Source organism: Phascolarctos cinereus, unplaced genomic scaffold (assembly GCF_003287225.1).
Source record: "Phascolarctos cinereus isolate Bilbo 61053 unplaced genomic scaffold, phaCin_HiC Scaffold_4;HRSCAF=312, whole genome shotgun sequence".
NCBI lineage: Eukaryota > Metazoa > Chordata > Mammalia > Diprotodontia > Phascolarctidae > Phascolarctos > Phascolarctos cinereus.
The window spans coordinates 570,239,340-570,257,179 of record NW_027555847.1 but is presented as its reverse complement, the minus strand read 5'-3'; the positions used below and the strand labels follow the sequence as shown (position 1 = coordinate 570,257,179).

The following is a 17,840-nucleotide window of genomic DNA, read 5'->3' as shown; positions in this document are numbered from 1 at the left end:
TTTAAATTTGTCATCAGTCATATCTGTCTTTTTTGATGACTTATCTACACCAAATTTAAAGGGTCCTTGCAACCTGAAGTCAGATTTTTTTGTGGGTTATGATGAATGATTGGCTAAAAGAGTCAAATCTCTCATACAAGTTCCAAATTTACAAATCTGTTTAGTGATTTACATTTTTAGTTGTTACTGTGAAAGTGTCTTTTTAAAACTAGCCCATGTTACAAAAATAAACAAACAAACAAACTGAGAAGTGCAATGTTCCCACAATGCTTCAGCTCACTCATGATTTTGTACATTAAACAAGGAATTAGCTTCTCAGTTAGTTACAATGATGTGCTTCAGGAATTTAAGTCCACTTTTCATTCTCAAAGACAGGAAGATAAAGAGCATGATTGATAGTGTGTGTGTGTGTGTGTGTATACACACATACATATGTATATATTTATATATACACATATACATATATCTATATCTATATCTATATCTATATCTATATCTATATCTATATCTATATCTATATCTATATCTATATCTATATATCTCTGAATCTCACCATGGCAAAAAAAAATGTTATTTTTGCACAGCTAGATTCCAGTTAGTTTGAATAATGAATCCCATGAAGTGGTCATATGTATTTGAATTCACACTATTCAGAGTTATAATTATGTAAAATATAGTAATTGGTTCCAATGCAATGTAAATATACAGTGCAAAGGAGAGTGCAAAATCCCAAGATTGGATAGGTGATGTCAGGAGGTAAATGGTCCAGAATAATGCTGTGCTTATCTGAGTCTCTAAGTCCCTGAAAAGATGGTGTTGCCTTTGACAGACATCAAGCAATTTAGAAGACAGATGGTTTTAGTAGAGGGTGGGGGATAACAAACTCAGTTTTATGTGTTTGAGTTTAAAAGACCAATTCGAAATGTTTAATAGACAATTGATAACATGGGGCTGTAGCTCAGGGGAAAAGCTGGGGTTGGACATATGGCTGTGGAATTATCTGTATAGAGATAATAGTTAAACTCATGGAAGCCAATGAGCTTATGAAGAGAATATAGATGGTGAAGAGAGAAGTCCTAAAACAGAATCTTGTGGAAACATTCAAAGTTAAGGGGCGTGGTGCAGATGATGACCTGGCAAAGGAAACAAAGAAGGAATAGTAAGGCAGGTAGGAGAACCAAAAGACAGAAATGTTACCAAGATTCAGAGAGGAGACTATGTCCAGGACAAGAGGGTTGTCATCAGTGTCAAGTGAAGCTGATAGGACTGAGAAAAGACCATTAGATTTGGTCAAAAATAAAAAAAAGAAGATCATTGATAATTTTGGAGGGAACAATGTCCATTGTACTTGGCAACAAATGCATTAATAAAGGATGAAAGTCAGCCTAATTTGAATACAGAAGGGACATGAACTAGATTGATAGTGTCCTTTCTTGAGGTCAAAATATGCAAAAATTCAGTGACTTTTGCAAAAATATGAAATGCCTACTTCTTCTCTCATGGACTCAACAAGTTTCTGCCTAATCTTGGGGTTCTGTGAAACACAATTTGACACCACATCCTGAGAAGGTAGGTTTGGGATAAGCCAAAGATTACACTTGACCCAGAGGCCAATCTATAGTCTCCTGGATAAGGCCTGAAGATCAAGGAGACCGTAAAAAATAGCAGTGCAAGCCAGATTTGGGGACTGTATTGTTATTAATCTGATTGTCTTCCTTATTGCTTTCTCTACTCTGCTGGATTCTAATTCTCCTGAGATATAGGACCATGTCTTCTATTTTTATTTTCTATCCCCATCTCCTAGTAGCATCCCTAGTACATTGTAGATGCCCTATAGAATTTAATTGAATGAGTATTTTGAAGTATAGGATTTTTAAAATGTGGCTTTTAATTGATGATATATCATAATGACAGTGGAAGCATTAAATGTAAATGATGGTATATAGAGCTACAGGGAAATAAAACATTTCCTTTATATAAATAGTTAACAGCTGTCTTGCATTGTTTTTCCTCATCAATCAACATTTTAGGACTTCTGTCTAATCCTTTTTTCTTTTTTTTTTTTACACCAAACAAAAATAACTGCCTCATCCTCACATTTCTACATCTTATATAAAATGTTTATAAAGTACAGGCAGTATCATTTTGTGATACAGGAAAATAACATTGCAGTCATGCTTTTCCATTTTCTTCATTTGGTCTTAAAGAAGGGGACTTAGAGATCACTTAGTTCACCCCTTCTTTTTATAGATCAGGAAACTGAGGCCCAAAGAGATGAAGCGATTTCTTCAAGGTCATGTAGTTAATGAATATTAGACCCTAGATTCAAGCCTGAGTGCTTTTGACCCTGAAATCTATGTTCTTTCTACTGTACCAGTCAACAAGCAGCAAGCATTTATTAAGCACTTGCTCAGTGCTTATTGATTACACCATTTTTTCTAAAATATATGCAGAACATTAATAAGGAGTAGCAAATACTCAAATGTGTGGTATTTATAGATACTACTTTAAAAAAGATTATCCTATTTACTATGTTTTCATATTTATAGATTTAATAAGAATCTCAAGAAGTATAATCAAACAATGAGCGATTGCATCTCCAATAAAACCATAAAATCTACACTGTTTACATTTAAAAAAAATAACTTTTTAATAATAAGGATAATATCTGTCTTGTATCCCCTTTGAATTTCTTTTCCAGTTTGAGGTTTTTTAATAGTCTTGCCTCTTATTAAAGCACTGAGTCTCTTTTATAAATGAGGTACTAAGTACCAGTGTACTGAGGTTTTACTGAGTCCTATTAGATAAGCATCTATCTATTGGTCCAGAGAAAGGTGAAAAATTAAAGGAAATGGTTTTAGTTTATAGCAGTTTTCCTGTTGATGGATATCAAGTATATCATAATGTAGAAAAAGGAAACTTCTGTGAAAAGAATCAATCAGTAAGTATTAAGCCCTATTATATGTCAGGTATTATACTAGACACTGAGAATGCAAAGAAAAAAATGAAGCAGTACCTTCCCTCATGGAGCTTACATTCTATTGAGAAAAACATTTAAAGACTAAGGGCATGATTATGGAGATAAATGTGCAACTTAAAATTGTTTTCAATATCGAGTAGTCAGTGTGACCTGTTTATTACCATATTACTATGATTGTGCTTTCATCCATTGTACAGCTATTGTTCTTGGGGAGATATGTGGTGGAGGTAGAGAGTAAGGATCAGTAAGGAAAATGGGAGGCAAGAAGATTGTTTGCTTGCGTTCCGCAAAGATAAATGCTAAGTTTACATCTTTGATGTTTCATTTCTAGAGCCTTTGAAGAATCGCTACCATGATCACTTGGAGTCTTACTAAAAGAATGCAGCACTGCCATGTTAAACTGTGCCTGGGAAATCTGGTCAGAAGTGTCTTGAGAAACAGTAGGTCATTGACCTCACATCCCATCACTTCGGAGCTTACTGCCAGTGGGACTTCCAGAAGTTCAGTGGAGGTGCTGGGCAAGTCCTATCCTCGGGATGACCATAGCAACATACCAGAAAAGATTCTTTCCAAGGTGGGAAAGAATTTGCATAATAGGAAATATCACCCGTTATGGCTGGTCTTGGAGAGAGTGAAGCATCATTTTTATAAACAATATATAGGCCCCTATGGGACTCCACTGTTCTCTGTGTTTGATGGCCTCTCTCCAGTTGTCACAACATGGCAGAACTTTGATAGTCTCCTTATCCCAGCTGATCACCCGAGCCGGAATAAGGGAGACAACTATTACCTGAATCGTATTCACATGTTACGGTCTCACACTTCAGCCCACCAGTGGAACTTGATTCGTGCTGGCCTCAATGCTTTCCTTGTGGTTGGAGATGTCTATCGGCGGGACCAGATTGACTGCCACCATTACCCAGTCTTCCATCAGTTGGAAGCTGTCAGGCTCTTCAACAAGCATCAGGTAAGGGGGATTTCTTAGTGAGAGATCAATAGAACAAACACCTAAGTGTTTCTATAATGGAGCAAGTGAGTTATTTTCCCCTTGACCTTAATTTTAGCTCAGTTGAGACTGGTGCTTAGCAAAAGCTAGGTGTAAATAAGCAATATTTTTTAATTGATTGATATGTGCAGCATTTAATATAACTGAGGCATTTAATCTACTGAAACTTGTGAGTTTTTTATTTCCTCTGCTGTTTCTTCTTTCTTGTTTCCATACTGAGCAGCTTCCCTGCTGCCATCTTTCTCCAAGGCAGCATAGTATAATTGTAACAGCATGGGAATCCAGAGTTAGAAGACCTGGATTAGGTTCCCTTCTCTGCTGACTCTGCAGCCTTAGAGAAGTGAATCAACCTCTCTGGGCATCCATTTCTTCATGTGTAAAATCAAATGGACTGGTTCACTTGTAATATCCATTCCAGCTATTTATCTCATTGATTCTTTGTGATTGAATTTAAATTACTGACTCAGATTCAGTCTTGGTACATTGGGACCCAAACCGGTAAAACTGTCATCATAAGTTATCTAATGGCCTCAGTGGGTTAATAGAATTGGCCCAGTTTTTAGAACAGGCTGATTCTGTTGTTACTCTGCTCTGTTCTAATCAGTTCTTTATTTGGCTGAGGAAGAATAAGGATTATGTTGATTAAATTGTCCCCCAAAATAACACTGTTCTCATTTATACCCCCTTTCAACTTGGCATATTGGGGGGTTTATGTGGAATAGGTTTGATTACCACTCTCCTTGTTTTCCTATGATTCATGTCTTACTAGAGGGCTCTGCCACCACTGGCGGTGTCATGCCCCGAATGCCTTTCCCTTTTTCTCCCTCCTTGGGCCCTAGAACATCCTCGAACCAATACAGTATAATTTGATTATAAGAAGATCTGCCAGCACTGTGGGTGCTCTATCTCCTTTCCTTCTCTAAGGGAACATCTGATTGACTTAATGGATAGAGTATTAGAATTGAAGTTAACTTATTAGCTGTGTATTCCTGGGCAAGTCACTTAACACCTCTGTGCCTCTATTTCCTCCTTTGTAAAATGAGAGTAGCATCTGTCTTACAGAGTTGTGAGAATAAAATGAGATATTTGCAAAGTATTTTGCTTATCTTAAAGCACTACATAAGCACTAGTTGTTGCTAATCATTATTGTCATCATTGTTATTTCTTCCTTCATGGTTTTGGGAAGTATCAGAACCACTCAGGATGAGAGCCCTCCCCACCATTGGGGCTGTCCCAGAACCCTTGCAATCCCCTTTGCCTCAACTGCTTGGCTGCTCACAGGGACTGAATGAGACAGAAGTCAGCAGCTCCTTACCATATGCCCTGCTTCTCTGTCCTGTGGTCCTCCAGCACTGACATCTTAACTATTTCTATAATCTAACATCCTCAGGCCTTGCCATTTGCCTCACAGTCAAAAGAGAATATGAACTGGTCTGAAGCCCAAAAAGCCTTCTTGGAAGAGCTCAAGAAGGATTTTAAAAGTCTAATGAGAGAGGTAGAAGAGTCCTTAAAAAATACAATTGGCCATTTGGAAAAAAAGCACACTGAAGAAAACAGGTCCCTAAAAGACACAATTGGCAAACTGGAAAAAAAGTATACTGAAGAAAACAAATCCCTTAAAAATGCAGTTGGCCAATTGAAGAAGGAAGTACAAAAATTAACAGAAGAGAAAACAATCTGTTAAAAACTAGAATTGGACAAATGGAAACTAATGGCTCTATAAGAGAGCAAGAATCAGTCAAACAGAAACAAAACAATGAAAAAATGGATGAAAACATAAAATACCTCATTGGTAAAACAACCGACCTGGAAAATCGATCCAGGAGAGACAATTTAAAAATTATTGGACTACCTGAAAATCATGATGAAAAAAAGAGCCTGGACAGTATCTTTGAGGAAATCATAAAGGAAAATTGCCCTGAAGTCCTAGAACCAGAAGGTAAAATAACCATAGAAAGAATACACCGCTCACCACCTGAAAGAGATCCCAAATTGCAACACCAAGAAATATAATAGCAAAATTCCAAAATTACCGATGAAAGAGAAGGTACTGCAAAGCAGCCAGAAAGAAACAATTTACATATCATGGAACCACAGTCAGGATTACACAGGACCTTGCAGCTTCTACGTTAAAAGACCACAGGGTGTGGAACATGACATTCTCTAAGGCAAAGTAGTTCAGATTGCAGCCAAGGATCAACTACCCTGCAGAAATAAGCATGATTTTTCAAGGGAGGAAATGGATATTCAATGAAATAGGGGACTTCCAAGCCTTCCTCATAAAAAGACCAGAGCTCAACAAAAAATTTGGTCTTCAAGTACAAGATTCAAGAAAGATATGAAAAGGTAAATGGGACAGAAAGATACAATATGTTGTTAATAAGGGTGGACTGTTTACATCCCTATAAGGGAAGATGATACTTGCATCTCTTGAGAACTGTATTGTTATTACACCATGTTAAAGAAGTATACATAAAGGGGGTGGATATTAGTTGACTTTGCTGTAATGATAAAAAAAAATCTGATCAAGTGGGTTAAATGGATCCAGGTGAGTGGATTAGTCTAATCTTAGAAAATGTACTGAGGTTGAGTTTTGTTTCATCTTTCTGATGGTTCCTCCTATTGGTTTTAATTTTTACTTACAACTTCACTAATGTGAAAATATGTTTAATTGGTGTGTAAATGTAAAGCCTATGTCAGATTGTGCGTTGTCTTGGGGAGGGTGGGGGGGGAGAGGAATAGGGAGAAAAATTTTCAACTCAAAAGCATATGGAAAAAACAAACAAACAAACAAAATTAACAAAAAATAAAGAAAATGTACTGAGAAAGGAGGAAGGCAGAAAAGGGTAAATTACATTACAGGAAAAGACAGAAAATCCTATTACAGCAGAGGGAAAGAAGGGAGGGGGGTGAGCATTGTTTGAACCTTACTCTCATCATATTTGGCTCAAGAAGGGCATAATCAGTTAGGTATAGAAATCTAAGTTGCCCTATAGGCAGTAGGAGGGGAAAGGGGAAAGAAAAGGGAGGGGGGAATAGAAGGGAGGGAAAAAGCAGTAAGGCTAAAGGGGGAAGAAAAGTATTTAGTATAAGTATTTAGATGTTAAGTCATTTGATGCATAAAATAGTAGCTAACATTACTGTATACCATGCACTGTGTTAAGTGTTTTATAATTATTATCACATTTGATCCTGGAAACAACCCTGTGAAGTAGTTGCTGTTATTATTCCCGTTTTGACAGATGATGAAAGTGAGGCAAAGAGAATTTATGTGACTTGCCCAGGGTCACACAGCTAATTAGTGTCTGAGACAGGATTTGAACTTATGTCTTCGTGACTCTAGGTCTAGCACTTTATCCACTGTACTACCTGGAATATTTATTAAATATTAATTTTGATTCATTGACTCTAGCTCTTTAAGCATAATTCCCCTTTCGTAGTTGTGTGTTTTTACCTACCTCCTTGTCTGAGATAATTTTTGGTAACCTTGCATTTTTTGAGTTCAATGAAAGCATGAAATTTCATACCAGCCCCCTTATTTTAACCCTGCAAATCTGTGTGTTTCAAGTGTTTTCCTTATAAACAACATATTGTTGGATTCTACGTTCTAATCAGCCCATCCTGCTATCCTCTCCTATTTTATGGGTCAGTTCATCTCATTCATGTTCACGATTTGATTATTAATTGTGTATTTTCCTCCATCCTGTCTTTTTGCTTTTTTTTAAATTCCTTCCCCACCCCCACCTCTCTTTTTACAAAGAAGGAGAAGGTGGTGAAGGAGTACATTCAGAAGTAGAGGCTGGTTCACCTGTCTCTCTTCTCTTCCCCTTGACCTGCCCCGCTCTCTAGTTGTTGCTCTTTCCTTCCTTTTAATCCTGTCTTTGTTTTATTCTCTGAAGTTGGATTTTGTTTTGCTTATGTCTTCTCCTGCACTGATCCTGTATTCCCTCTTAATCTCTTCTCTCCCTTGTACTTGTCAGTTTCCCAGTTGAATATGATTTTTAGAAATATCAATCCCTTTCTCTCTTTGTGCATTTGTCTTACTTTTCTTTAGGCTGTCAAACACAGAACATAACCACCTCTTGCCCCTCTGTTTATCTTATTTAACTCCCCTTGAATGCACACATTAGAGTTCTGTGTCTCCTTCTCTCTACCTGGTCTTGAACCTAGGCTGTGCCTCTTGCTTGTGAAACAGACATGCCCCATCCAGACATTGTTAATTGTGAAGCATCAGGTCTCTTGAAGTAGCATTTATACAGTGCTCTAAAGCTTGCAAAGTACTTTACCAACATCTCATTTTATGTACTATGAGAGGTAGAGACTATTATTATCCCCATTTTATAGTTGAGAAAAGGGAAGCAGATAGAGGATAATTGACTAAGGGTCACGTAGCTAGTTAATGTTTGAGGCTGGATTTGAACCAGGTCTAGGACTGCATTTACTATGCTACCTAGCTAGAGACTGGAATATATCAAGTATTACCCTAACCCTTTTTCTTTCTATAACTCAGGTATAAGCTGCTGGGTGCTGGACTGCTCAGACACTGATTTGCTGTAGCCTGGGCATGGACAACTCAGGCACAGGTTGGCTAGGTACTATGTCTTTAATAGACTGCCTGGACGCTGATCTAGCTTTTACTCTAGCTTTGCCAGGTTAATAGGTAAATTTGCATCCCACCCCCTCTCAGCTTTAGTCCATAAAACAAAATCATTTCTAACTAGTTTGCCAGGTATAGCCCTAACATTTCTTGCCTAGATAATCTGAGCCAACTAGCTTTACCTTCCTTCTTGGTTTCTAAGCATACAGTATTTTAGTTTGTTCTCTTATTTGTAGGTGTCCAACTTGTCACCCTCTTCATAATGCTTTCTTTAGCCCTTTCTCATCATCAACAGTATTCTTTCCCTAATTTTTTTTTTAATAGTCCTCCCTTTACGGCCATGACTTCTTTCTTTGCTTACTCTTCACTTCAGTTTTCTTGACAAGTGCCTTCTTTGATATATCGGGAAGGAAAATGGAAAATTTCTGCAGGATTTCTCTTGCTCTATTTTTGGTCTGCTTTAACTTAAAAATTTTCTATGTACTGCTCTGAAAAGCTTTAAAAGAAATTAAAAACAAAGCAAGAAGGGAAAAACAAAATATTTTCCTAGCATGTTGGTGTCATACTTTTAGGAAATAGGGTGATAGTAGCATGCTGGAGCATGAATTCCATCATTGTCTCACACAATCTATGTAGAGAAGAGATATGGAGAGAGAAATATCTCATTACTATATCATCATTATCAGCATTAGAAAACAAGGTATTCCACGTTTTCAAAATAGCTAAAGGCTTACCCCTTTTTAAATGCCAAACCTTGTTTTATTTTAACCATTTTTGATGGAAACCTTTATGAAACAAAAATAAATTGTGGTATTGAAATAGCACTTCAATATTTACAAAGTACTTTTTATTTATGTATTAATTAGTTAATTAAAAAAATTTTAGAAAGGAGTGAGATGTATATGGAGAGGTTACCAGAATCAGATATTTCTAGATATTATTATCCCATTTTAAAGATGAGAAACTGAGGCTTATGGAGACTAAGAGACTATTCCAGCATCAGTCAAAGGCAGGATTCTAACTTAGATAACTCGCCTCTCTACTCTAGAATGACATCCAGTTTTAAGCTGCCTCTGAGATGGCTTAACTAGTCAGGCTTCTTAAATAGTCTCACAAACACGATTTAACCTTATTTCTATGACTCTGGGTCATGGAAGGCAAGAAGGCACCATTTAAACATCATGCGATGTGTTGTAAGAAGATCTGGCTTAGAGTCCCCCCATTACCTGTGTGACATTAGGATGAGTGCCTTTTACTCCCTAGGCATCAGTTTAATCCTTAGCCCACAAAAGAATTGGGCTAAATGATTTCCAAGGTCTTCTTTCAGCTCTAAATCTTTGAATCATTAGGAACAAGTATTATGCTTTCATACCATGAGGCTCTCAGGGACTATTGAGGTATGTCAGGTTGTTTGTCTCTTCAGGACACAGCGTAGTTCAGACCACTAGGATTTTAAAATTCTTGTGTCTGCTCTTGATAGTTTTCTTGTCTCCTCTCTTGCTAGGCCTTGCTGTCAGCTGTCACTTTTCTATACTAATAGCGAGCCTACTTCTTCAAGCCTTTATTTGTCTTTCACTCATTTTGATTGACTTTTTAATTCGTGGACTTGGAAAATGGATAAAACCATGTTAGGACATTGAGAAGTCCAGGTTCCCATAAATACCTAATAAAGTTCTAAAAATGCACCAGAAGGCAAAATGAGGAGACCAAAGAAAATTAGCTCTAAGCTCTCTTCCAATTTCAGAGATACTGCTCACTTGATTATTTCAGAAAATGACAACAGGGAGTACTTTGAATTCTTTCCATATCCCCAACCCCCATTAACCTTTGCTTTCTTAACTATGTTGTTTAAGAAAAAAACATAAAAGATATGTATACATTGTAAACTATGGATTTTCAGTGCTCACAGAGGTTCAGGCCATGTAATAACTTGTTCATCACCACCACTAATAAAATGTTTGCTAAATTATTGTAATAATATTATAATTTTATATAATCATGTTGCTGTTTTTAAAGTGTCTAGTTTCATATTCTGAAATATTTTATTTCGATATAAGTATATCATATATACACACATTTATATGTATGTATATAAATGTATAGTTGAATTCATACTGTATTTTCATTGGGCTGGAAACAATGACCAAATTTTATATAATTATAACTGAGAATAGTGCCAATTCTAATGCATGGGACCACTTCAATGGATTCATTATTTGCACTAATGGGATCCTAGCTATAACTCAATAGGTCCTTTGGTCATCACAGTGATTTAGTAGTTATGTTCTAGGAAGTTATTTGAGATACCTGAAGCTGAAAAGACTTGTCCAGCTTCACACAGGTAGTAAGTGTTAAAGATGGGATTTGATCATGACCTCAAGCCAGTACTGCATCCATTAAGCCATACTGACTAAACATAGAAGTATTTTTTTGCATTGTTTAGCAGTGTGGTAGAGGCAGAGAGGGCTGACCTTGCAAGTCCCTGTCTCTGACATATACTAGCTGTCTTACCCTGGCTAAGTCACTCAGTTTCTCAGTGCTCTAGGCAACAGTGTAAGAGTCTAAACTGCGTAAGAATTGCTGGCAAAGTAGGAAGCCTACATAGGTGAAACTATAGGTCTAGATCAAAAAAGAAACATCGAATAGTGTGTTGATACTTAAATGGGAAAGTAAGCCCTCTAACAGAATTAAGTATTGAAAGTGACTCATTCTCTTCTTGTTTTGCATAGTCACAGTTTTGCTATGCTATTATTCTTTGAAATAAACTTAATTCTTTCCTTTCTGGGTTTTTGGCCTTGTTGGCCAAATGGGGGGTTAATTTCATGCTCTTAAGTAGCTGAACTTGGGTTCTCCGCTGAGCTTGAGGTAGGTGACATCTTATCCTAAATGACTATAAAGGCTCAGTTTATGACCCCAAGGGAATGGGGAATTCTCTTTCTTTTTTTGGCCACTGTTAGATTACTCATCACTCTCTGTTATGGACCTGTTGTATCCTTGTGAGAAGTAAGGAATGATTATATCTCCATATAAGGAAATTGAGAGGAAAGTAGCTCTGGGTGAGGAGCTTCAAGAAACATCTAAAATCAGGTGAAACTGGTAGTGTGGTTGGGGAGGCTGTAAGTAGGACAAAGGTTAAGCTTTACTGAGAGTGCACATGCTTAATAGGCTCATGAATACTAGCTTCTCCACCTCTGGGCGGGTTAAGACACCATTTTCTAGATATACCATGTATGAAGAAGGGAGTAAACGTACCAAGGGGAACATGTGGTGGGAGTTTCAGGAAGTCTGTGACCTATGCTGACTTCTACCAATGAAAGTCAGCTAGGAGGGACTTGGGGCCGGGAATAGGGATATACGGTTTGCTTTCGCTTCTGTGGTGTATGTGTGCTCATCTTGAGTTCCATTCCCGCTTCCTATGGGAAGCGTATTAAAGGTTTCAACTGCTTCGTTCATCCTGAGTCTGGCTAACTTACTGTGTCTATTTGGGCACCAGAGGTTATTTCCAACATCCTAATGAACAGAGTTCATATTGGTAATCCTTATCACTCGTTTTATTGAACATCATTTGTGTGTGCTTGGCTACAGGCCAGGCACTTTGGCATTTTGTAAATGTGTAGGTTTGGTTTTGTTCTATTTTGATTGTTCTCTTTTGTCGATTAATTCAATACAAAAAGTATTTATAGAATGCTTACAATGGGCCTGCCCCATCAGGGGTATTTTTGTTGCAGGAGGCTGTGCTAGAGGAGGACAGATTGAATAGAACCCTCTCTAGTGCTTGAGCACTCTCTAGCACGTGCCCCTCCTCCTCTTGAGAGACATATACAGAGCACAGTTAGAAGGTACAACAAAAGTTTGGAATGCTGGTTTTTAAGAACTGTTTTTTTCCCCTCAGTTTTTGCTGAGAGATGTGCTTTAAAAAAAACACAACATGAAACAATAGTGTCATCAAATCACTAGCCTTCAGAGAGATCTCAAGGTCTTCCTTACATTTGGAAACAGTGACTCTTTTGGTGTTCTCCGTTGGTCTGCTTTATGTTCTCTGTTCAGGTATTAATTGTTTTGATTTCTAAGTTGGTTCATTTTACTGTCTCTGTAAATTACTCTTTGGGCAAATCATTTTGGTTCTTGAGGCTTAGTTTCTTCTTCTTTCAAATGAGGGACGGGAATTACATGACCTCTAAGGTCATTCCCAGCTTTAGGTCCTCTGATCCTATGAAATGTTTACCCAGAGCTGACTTGATTTATACATTTAGTTCAGAATGAGCTGTACGTTTCCTGTGTTTAATGTACCCACTAGAGGGAGCCCAAACAAATCCTCTTGTCTGTTTAGACTAACAACATATTAATTGAAAATTGCGTAGGACTATAGCAGTGTTCAAACAGGCTGTATTTCCCTGTTGCCCCTAAGCCACGTTATTGTGTTGTATCAGATGTGTTGGCATGATGACCCAGAGGATACACCAAGGAATTATTTAAGAGAAGGAAGATGCCATCCTGGTTTTTAATCCTGTCTTGATAGCATGGCCCCAGCTCCTTCCATCTCCTATCTTTCCCTCAAGTTCATTGATGTCTGTTTCTTTTTTTTAAATTTTATTAATTTATTTTGATTTATCAACAATCACTTCCATATGCTTTTGAGTTGAAAATTTTTCTCCCCCTTCCTCCCCCCCACCCTCCCCAAGATGGTGCACAATCTGATATAGGCTTTACATTTGCATACCCATTAAACATATTTTCACATTAGTGAAGTTGTAAGTAAAAATTAAAACCAATAGGAGGAACCATCAGAAAGATGAAACAAAATTCAACAGAAGGTAAAAATAAGTGATAGCGATTCGACTTCCAGAGTTCTTTCTTTGGATGTGGATAGCATTTTCTATCCCCGAGGCCTCTGGAGATGTCTTAGATCCTCGTAATGCTGAGAAGGGTTCAGTTTAACAATCTTAGTCATTGCATAACAAGGCTGTTATTGTGTACAAAGTCCTCTTGGTTCTGCTCACTTCACTCAGCATCAGACCATATAAGTCTTTCCAGGTTTTTCTGAAGTCAGCCTGTTCATCCTTTCTTATAGCACAATAGTATTCCATTACATTCATATACCACAACTTGCTCAGCCATTCCCCAATTGAGGGGCATCCTCTCAATTTCCAATTCTTTGCCACCACAAAAAGAGGTGCTGTGAATATTTTTGTACATGTGGGTCCTTTTCCCATTTGTTTGATCTCTTTGGGATATAGCCCTAGAAGTGCTATTGCTGGGTCAAAGGGTATGCACATTTTTGTAGCCCTTTGGGCATAGTTCCAAATTGTTCTCCAAAATGGTTGGATCATTTCACAACTCCACCAACAATGTATTAGCGTTCCAATTGTCCCACATCCTCTCCAACATTTATCATTTTCCTGTTTTGTCATGTTGGCCAATCTGATAGGTGTGATGTGATACCTCAGAGTTGTTTTGATTTGCATTTCTCTAATCAATAATGATTTAGAGCATTTTTTCATATGACTATAGATGGCTCTAATTTCTTCATCTGAGAACTGCCTGTTCATATCCTTTGACCATTTATCAATTGGGGAATGGCTTGTGTTCTTATAAATTTGTCTTAATTCTCTTTATATTTTAGAAATGAGGCCTTTATCAGAGAGACTGGTTGTCTGTTTCTTTTCTCTGATCAGATTCACACGTAGATAAATCTCTGCATGTCCCCAAGATATATACAGATTTCCTTTAATTATTTGGACAATTCAAGACAGATCTTTCTTTCATTTAAAAAAAAAAACTCTTCACATTGCCTCCTCTCATTACTCTCATCCCAAAAGTTAAGAACCTGTTAGGACCTTATGAGCTATTCAGAGATAAAGTGGTGGTATGGCCCTCTCATTAAACAAACATATAAATTCAGTTTTGAGTCTTAGAATGTATTATAAAGGAGATGTATGTTAAATATTTAGAAAAGAAAGTAGTGATTACAGAGAACCAAAATGGCTTCATCAATGACCTGATGCCAGACTATATTTCTTTTTTTTGATAGGGTTATCAAATTGGTGGCTCATAAGATCATAGGACCACAGGTTTAGAGCTGGAATGGACCTTAGTGTACATTTATTCTAATTCCCTCATTTTACAGATGAGGAAACTGAGGCCTCAGAGAGGTTGAGCCTGATGTCGCACAGGTAAAATCTATATCATCTGACTCCATGCTGCCAGGAAATTGCTGTAGGTTTTATCAGATCATTTGATAAAGTTTCTCATTCAGTTATGGAAATAATGGACAGAAGTAACATCAATGATAGTGCTACATGGTATCTGTAGAACTGGGTGAATGGCTTGACTCAAAGAGTAAATATTAATTAATCACCAAGCTTTTATTGAATATTTACTATGTCAGGAAATATGCTAGACCCTAGGGTTACAAAGGTAAAAATGAAATACAGCTAGGTCTCATTCTTGTGAATAAGAAATCCCATAAAGTAATCTCATTTCATCAGATTTACACTATTCAAAGTTACCATCGTATAAAATATGGCAATTGGTTCCAGTCTAATGAAAATATGTAATGTTAATTCAAATAATATGACCAGTTCAAGGGATTCATCATCTAATCTGTAGCTTATATTCTACAGAGGAGTTAGCACACATATAAACAAATACATACAAGGTTTTTTCTTTGTTTTTTGGTGGAAGATATTCACAGACTGTGCTAGAAGCTGGGACTCCCAGTCTGCTCCTGGGAGTCTAAGCCACTATAGCTTCTTCCTTCTGAGCTTGCTCCTTGCTTGCTACACAGCCCAGTATCCATGACTGCTCCTTACTATGGAATACCCCCTCTAGGTGCAATCCCCTTCAGCAGGCTGCCCATCAGATCTGTGTCCAGGTAGTATCCAGCTAGATGGCTCAGTGGATAGAGCTCTGACCTTGGAGTCAGGAGGACCCAAGTTCAAACCTGGCCTCAGACACTTGACACTTCCTAGACAGGTTGGCGCCTATTCCTGAAACTGTGACAAGATACCCTATTATCAGTCTGGGTAGGAACTCCTCTTGGCTTGGTGCGCAGTCTTTCTTCATGCTGGAAAACTGGCAATCCTGGCTGGATCTGGTCCTCAGTGTCTGCAGACCTCTCTACCTGTCTTCTTGTACCAATCTAGGATGGAAAAGTGATTTGTGGCGGGTTTTTTTCTTAGATGTCACCATCAGGATTTGGTCTGGTGCTTGTTCTAGAGGAGTTTGAGTACTTCCTGCTACTGTATCATTTTAGGTTGGCCTCCCTCAGGACATTCTCTAGGAGTTGTTCTGCTGTTTAGTTGGGCTTGCTCTTCACTGGTCATAGTATTTCCGTAGAATCAGTAGCCTAGATAAGCTTGCTACTGCTGTGGTGTATGTTTTTGTGAGACAGCCCAGTCTGCTGATAATGGTAATGGTGATGGGTGAAGGGAAGGGAGAAAGAAAGTTTATTAAAGGCTTGCTATGTGCTAGCTGTTGTGTTTTCACTTGATCCTCACAATAACCCTGAGAGGTCTCTTCTTCTTCTTCTTCTTCTTCTTCTTCTTCTTCTTCTTCTTATTATTATTATTATTATTATTATTATGTCTAGTTTTTAGTTGAGAAAAAGGAGGCAGACATAGGTTAAGTGACCTGCCCAGAGTCACACAGCTAGGAAGTGTCTGAGGCAAAATTTGAACTCAGATCTTCCTGACTCCAGTCCCCTTTGCCACCCACCCACCTCTGCTTGCTCCTCATTAGGCCTTTGCTGCTGGTCTAGGCCAGCAGCCTAGGGTCACTGCTACCTGGGGCCAGTGGTCATTTTTGCCATTGGGCAGCTTCTCAGCATGCAGCATCTCTGCTTGGATAGATCAATCCATTTGTCTCCTATTCTCACTTTTGGATGGATAGCTATGATCTTTCCCCACCTTTAGCCACTGATTGCTCTGAATGGTACTTCACTTTCTTCAACTGTTACAGAACTCTTTTAACAAGAGTAACACACTAAGCCTAGGATTGGTAGACTTGTCTTCCTTTTGACTTCCACAGAGAATCAGTTCTGAGGGAGTTTGTCACCTCCCAGGAGACTGGAAAAGGCTTGCCCCTTCTGTAGATACATTCTTCCTCTACGTTGGAGGACAGAATCAAGGTTCAAACATGGAGGTGAATTAAAAAACAAATGAACTTTAAAAGGGCTAAATAGAAGTATTTTCCATAGGGGAGGTTTTCCTCAATTGCATTTCATATGACAAAGAAGTATGAGTTTTGGTAGACTTCAAGCTCAACACACGTCAGCAGTGCAATATGATGGCCAAGAAAGCTGATTTGATCTAAAGCTATTTTAGGAGAGGTTCATAGCTTCTAGAAATCAGGAAGTCTTAATAGAATTACTCTCTGCCAAATACTCAGACCCTACCGGAGTATTGTGTTCACTTGTGGGCACCACATTTTTAGGAAGGATACTGATAATCCGGAGGGCATCCCAAGAAGGGAAACTAAATGTTGGACCTTGAGTTCATGCCATGTGAATCTCAGTTGAAGGGCTGTTTAGCCTGGAGAAGAGAAGACTTGGGGGAAATAGGATAGTATTTGATGGCTTATCACATAGGGAAAGATCAAACTTGTTCTGTTTGGCTCGAATAGGCAGAACTAAGAGGTGTGTGGAAATTTCAAGATACAGTCTTAGGCTTGATGCAAGCAAAAATTTCCTAACAATCTAAGAATATAATGATCTGTCTCTGGAAGTATTGGGTCCTCCCATATTTGAGGCCCTAAAGCAAAGGTTGGACGACCCCCTTTAGATTGGTTGGGATACTTCTTTTAGATATGTGTTCAAGTGCTTGGCCTTTGCATTATTTTTCCAACACTGAAATTTTTTGATTGCCCAAATTTAATGGAATGGTGAGCAAAGAGACAGACAGCTATGGGTTCTTAGAATATGTGTGTTTTAGAATATGTGTCTATGTATATATTGGGCAGCTAGGTGGTGCAGCGGATAGAGTGCCAGGCCTGGAGTCAGGAAGACTCATCTTCCTAAGTTCAGATCTGGCCCCAGACACTTTCTAGCTGTGTGACTCTGTGCAAATCACTTAAGCTTGTTTGCCTCAGTTTCCTCATCTGTAAAATGAACTGGAAAAGGAAATGGCAAACCACTCCAGGATCTTTGCCAAGAAAACCTCAAATGAGGTCACAAAGAGTCAAACATGACTGAAACAACAACAGCAGCAATGTATATATAAAAAATACATTATTATATATGTGTAATGCATTATATGTTT

General features: G+C 38.0%; 1 protein-coding gene across 4 annotated transcripts in view; it reads left to right on the top strand.

The window, feature by feature from the left end:
* Positions 1–17,840, top strand: part of FARS2 (phenylalanyl-tRNA synthetase 2, mitochondrial) — a 623,068-nt gene that overhangs the window by 120,530 nt on the left and 484,698 nt on the right. For all 4 annotated transcript variants that reach the window (XM_020973819.2, XM_078153627.1, XM_078153628.1 and 1 more), the window contains one exon: positions 3,312–3,947. In XM_020973819.2, the coding sequence (XP_020829478.1) occupies positions 3,333–3,947 (615 nt within the window). In that variant the 5' untranslated portion in view covers positions 3,312–3,332. The remainder of the gene's footprint in view (positions 1–3,311; positions 3,948–17,840) is intronic.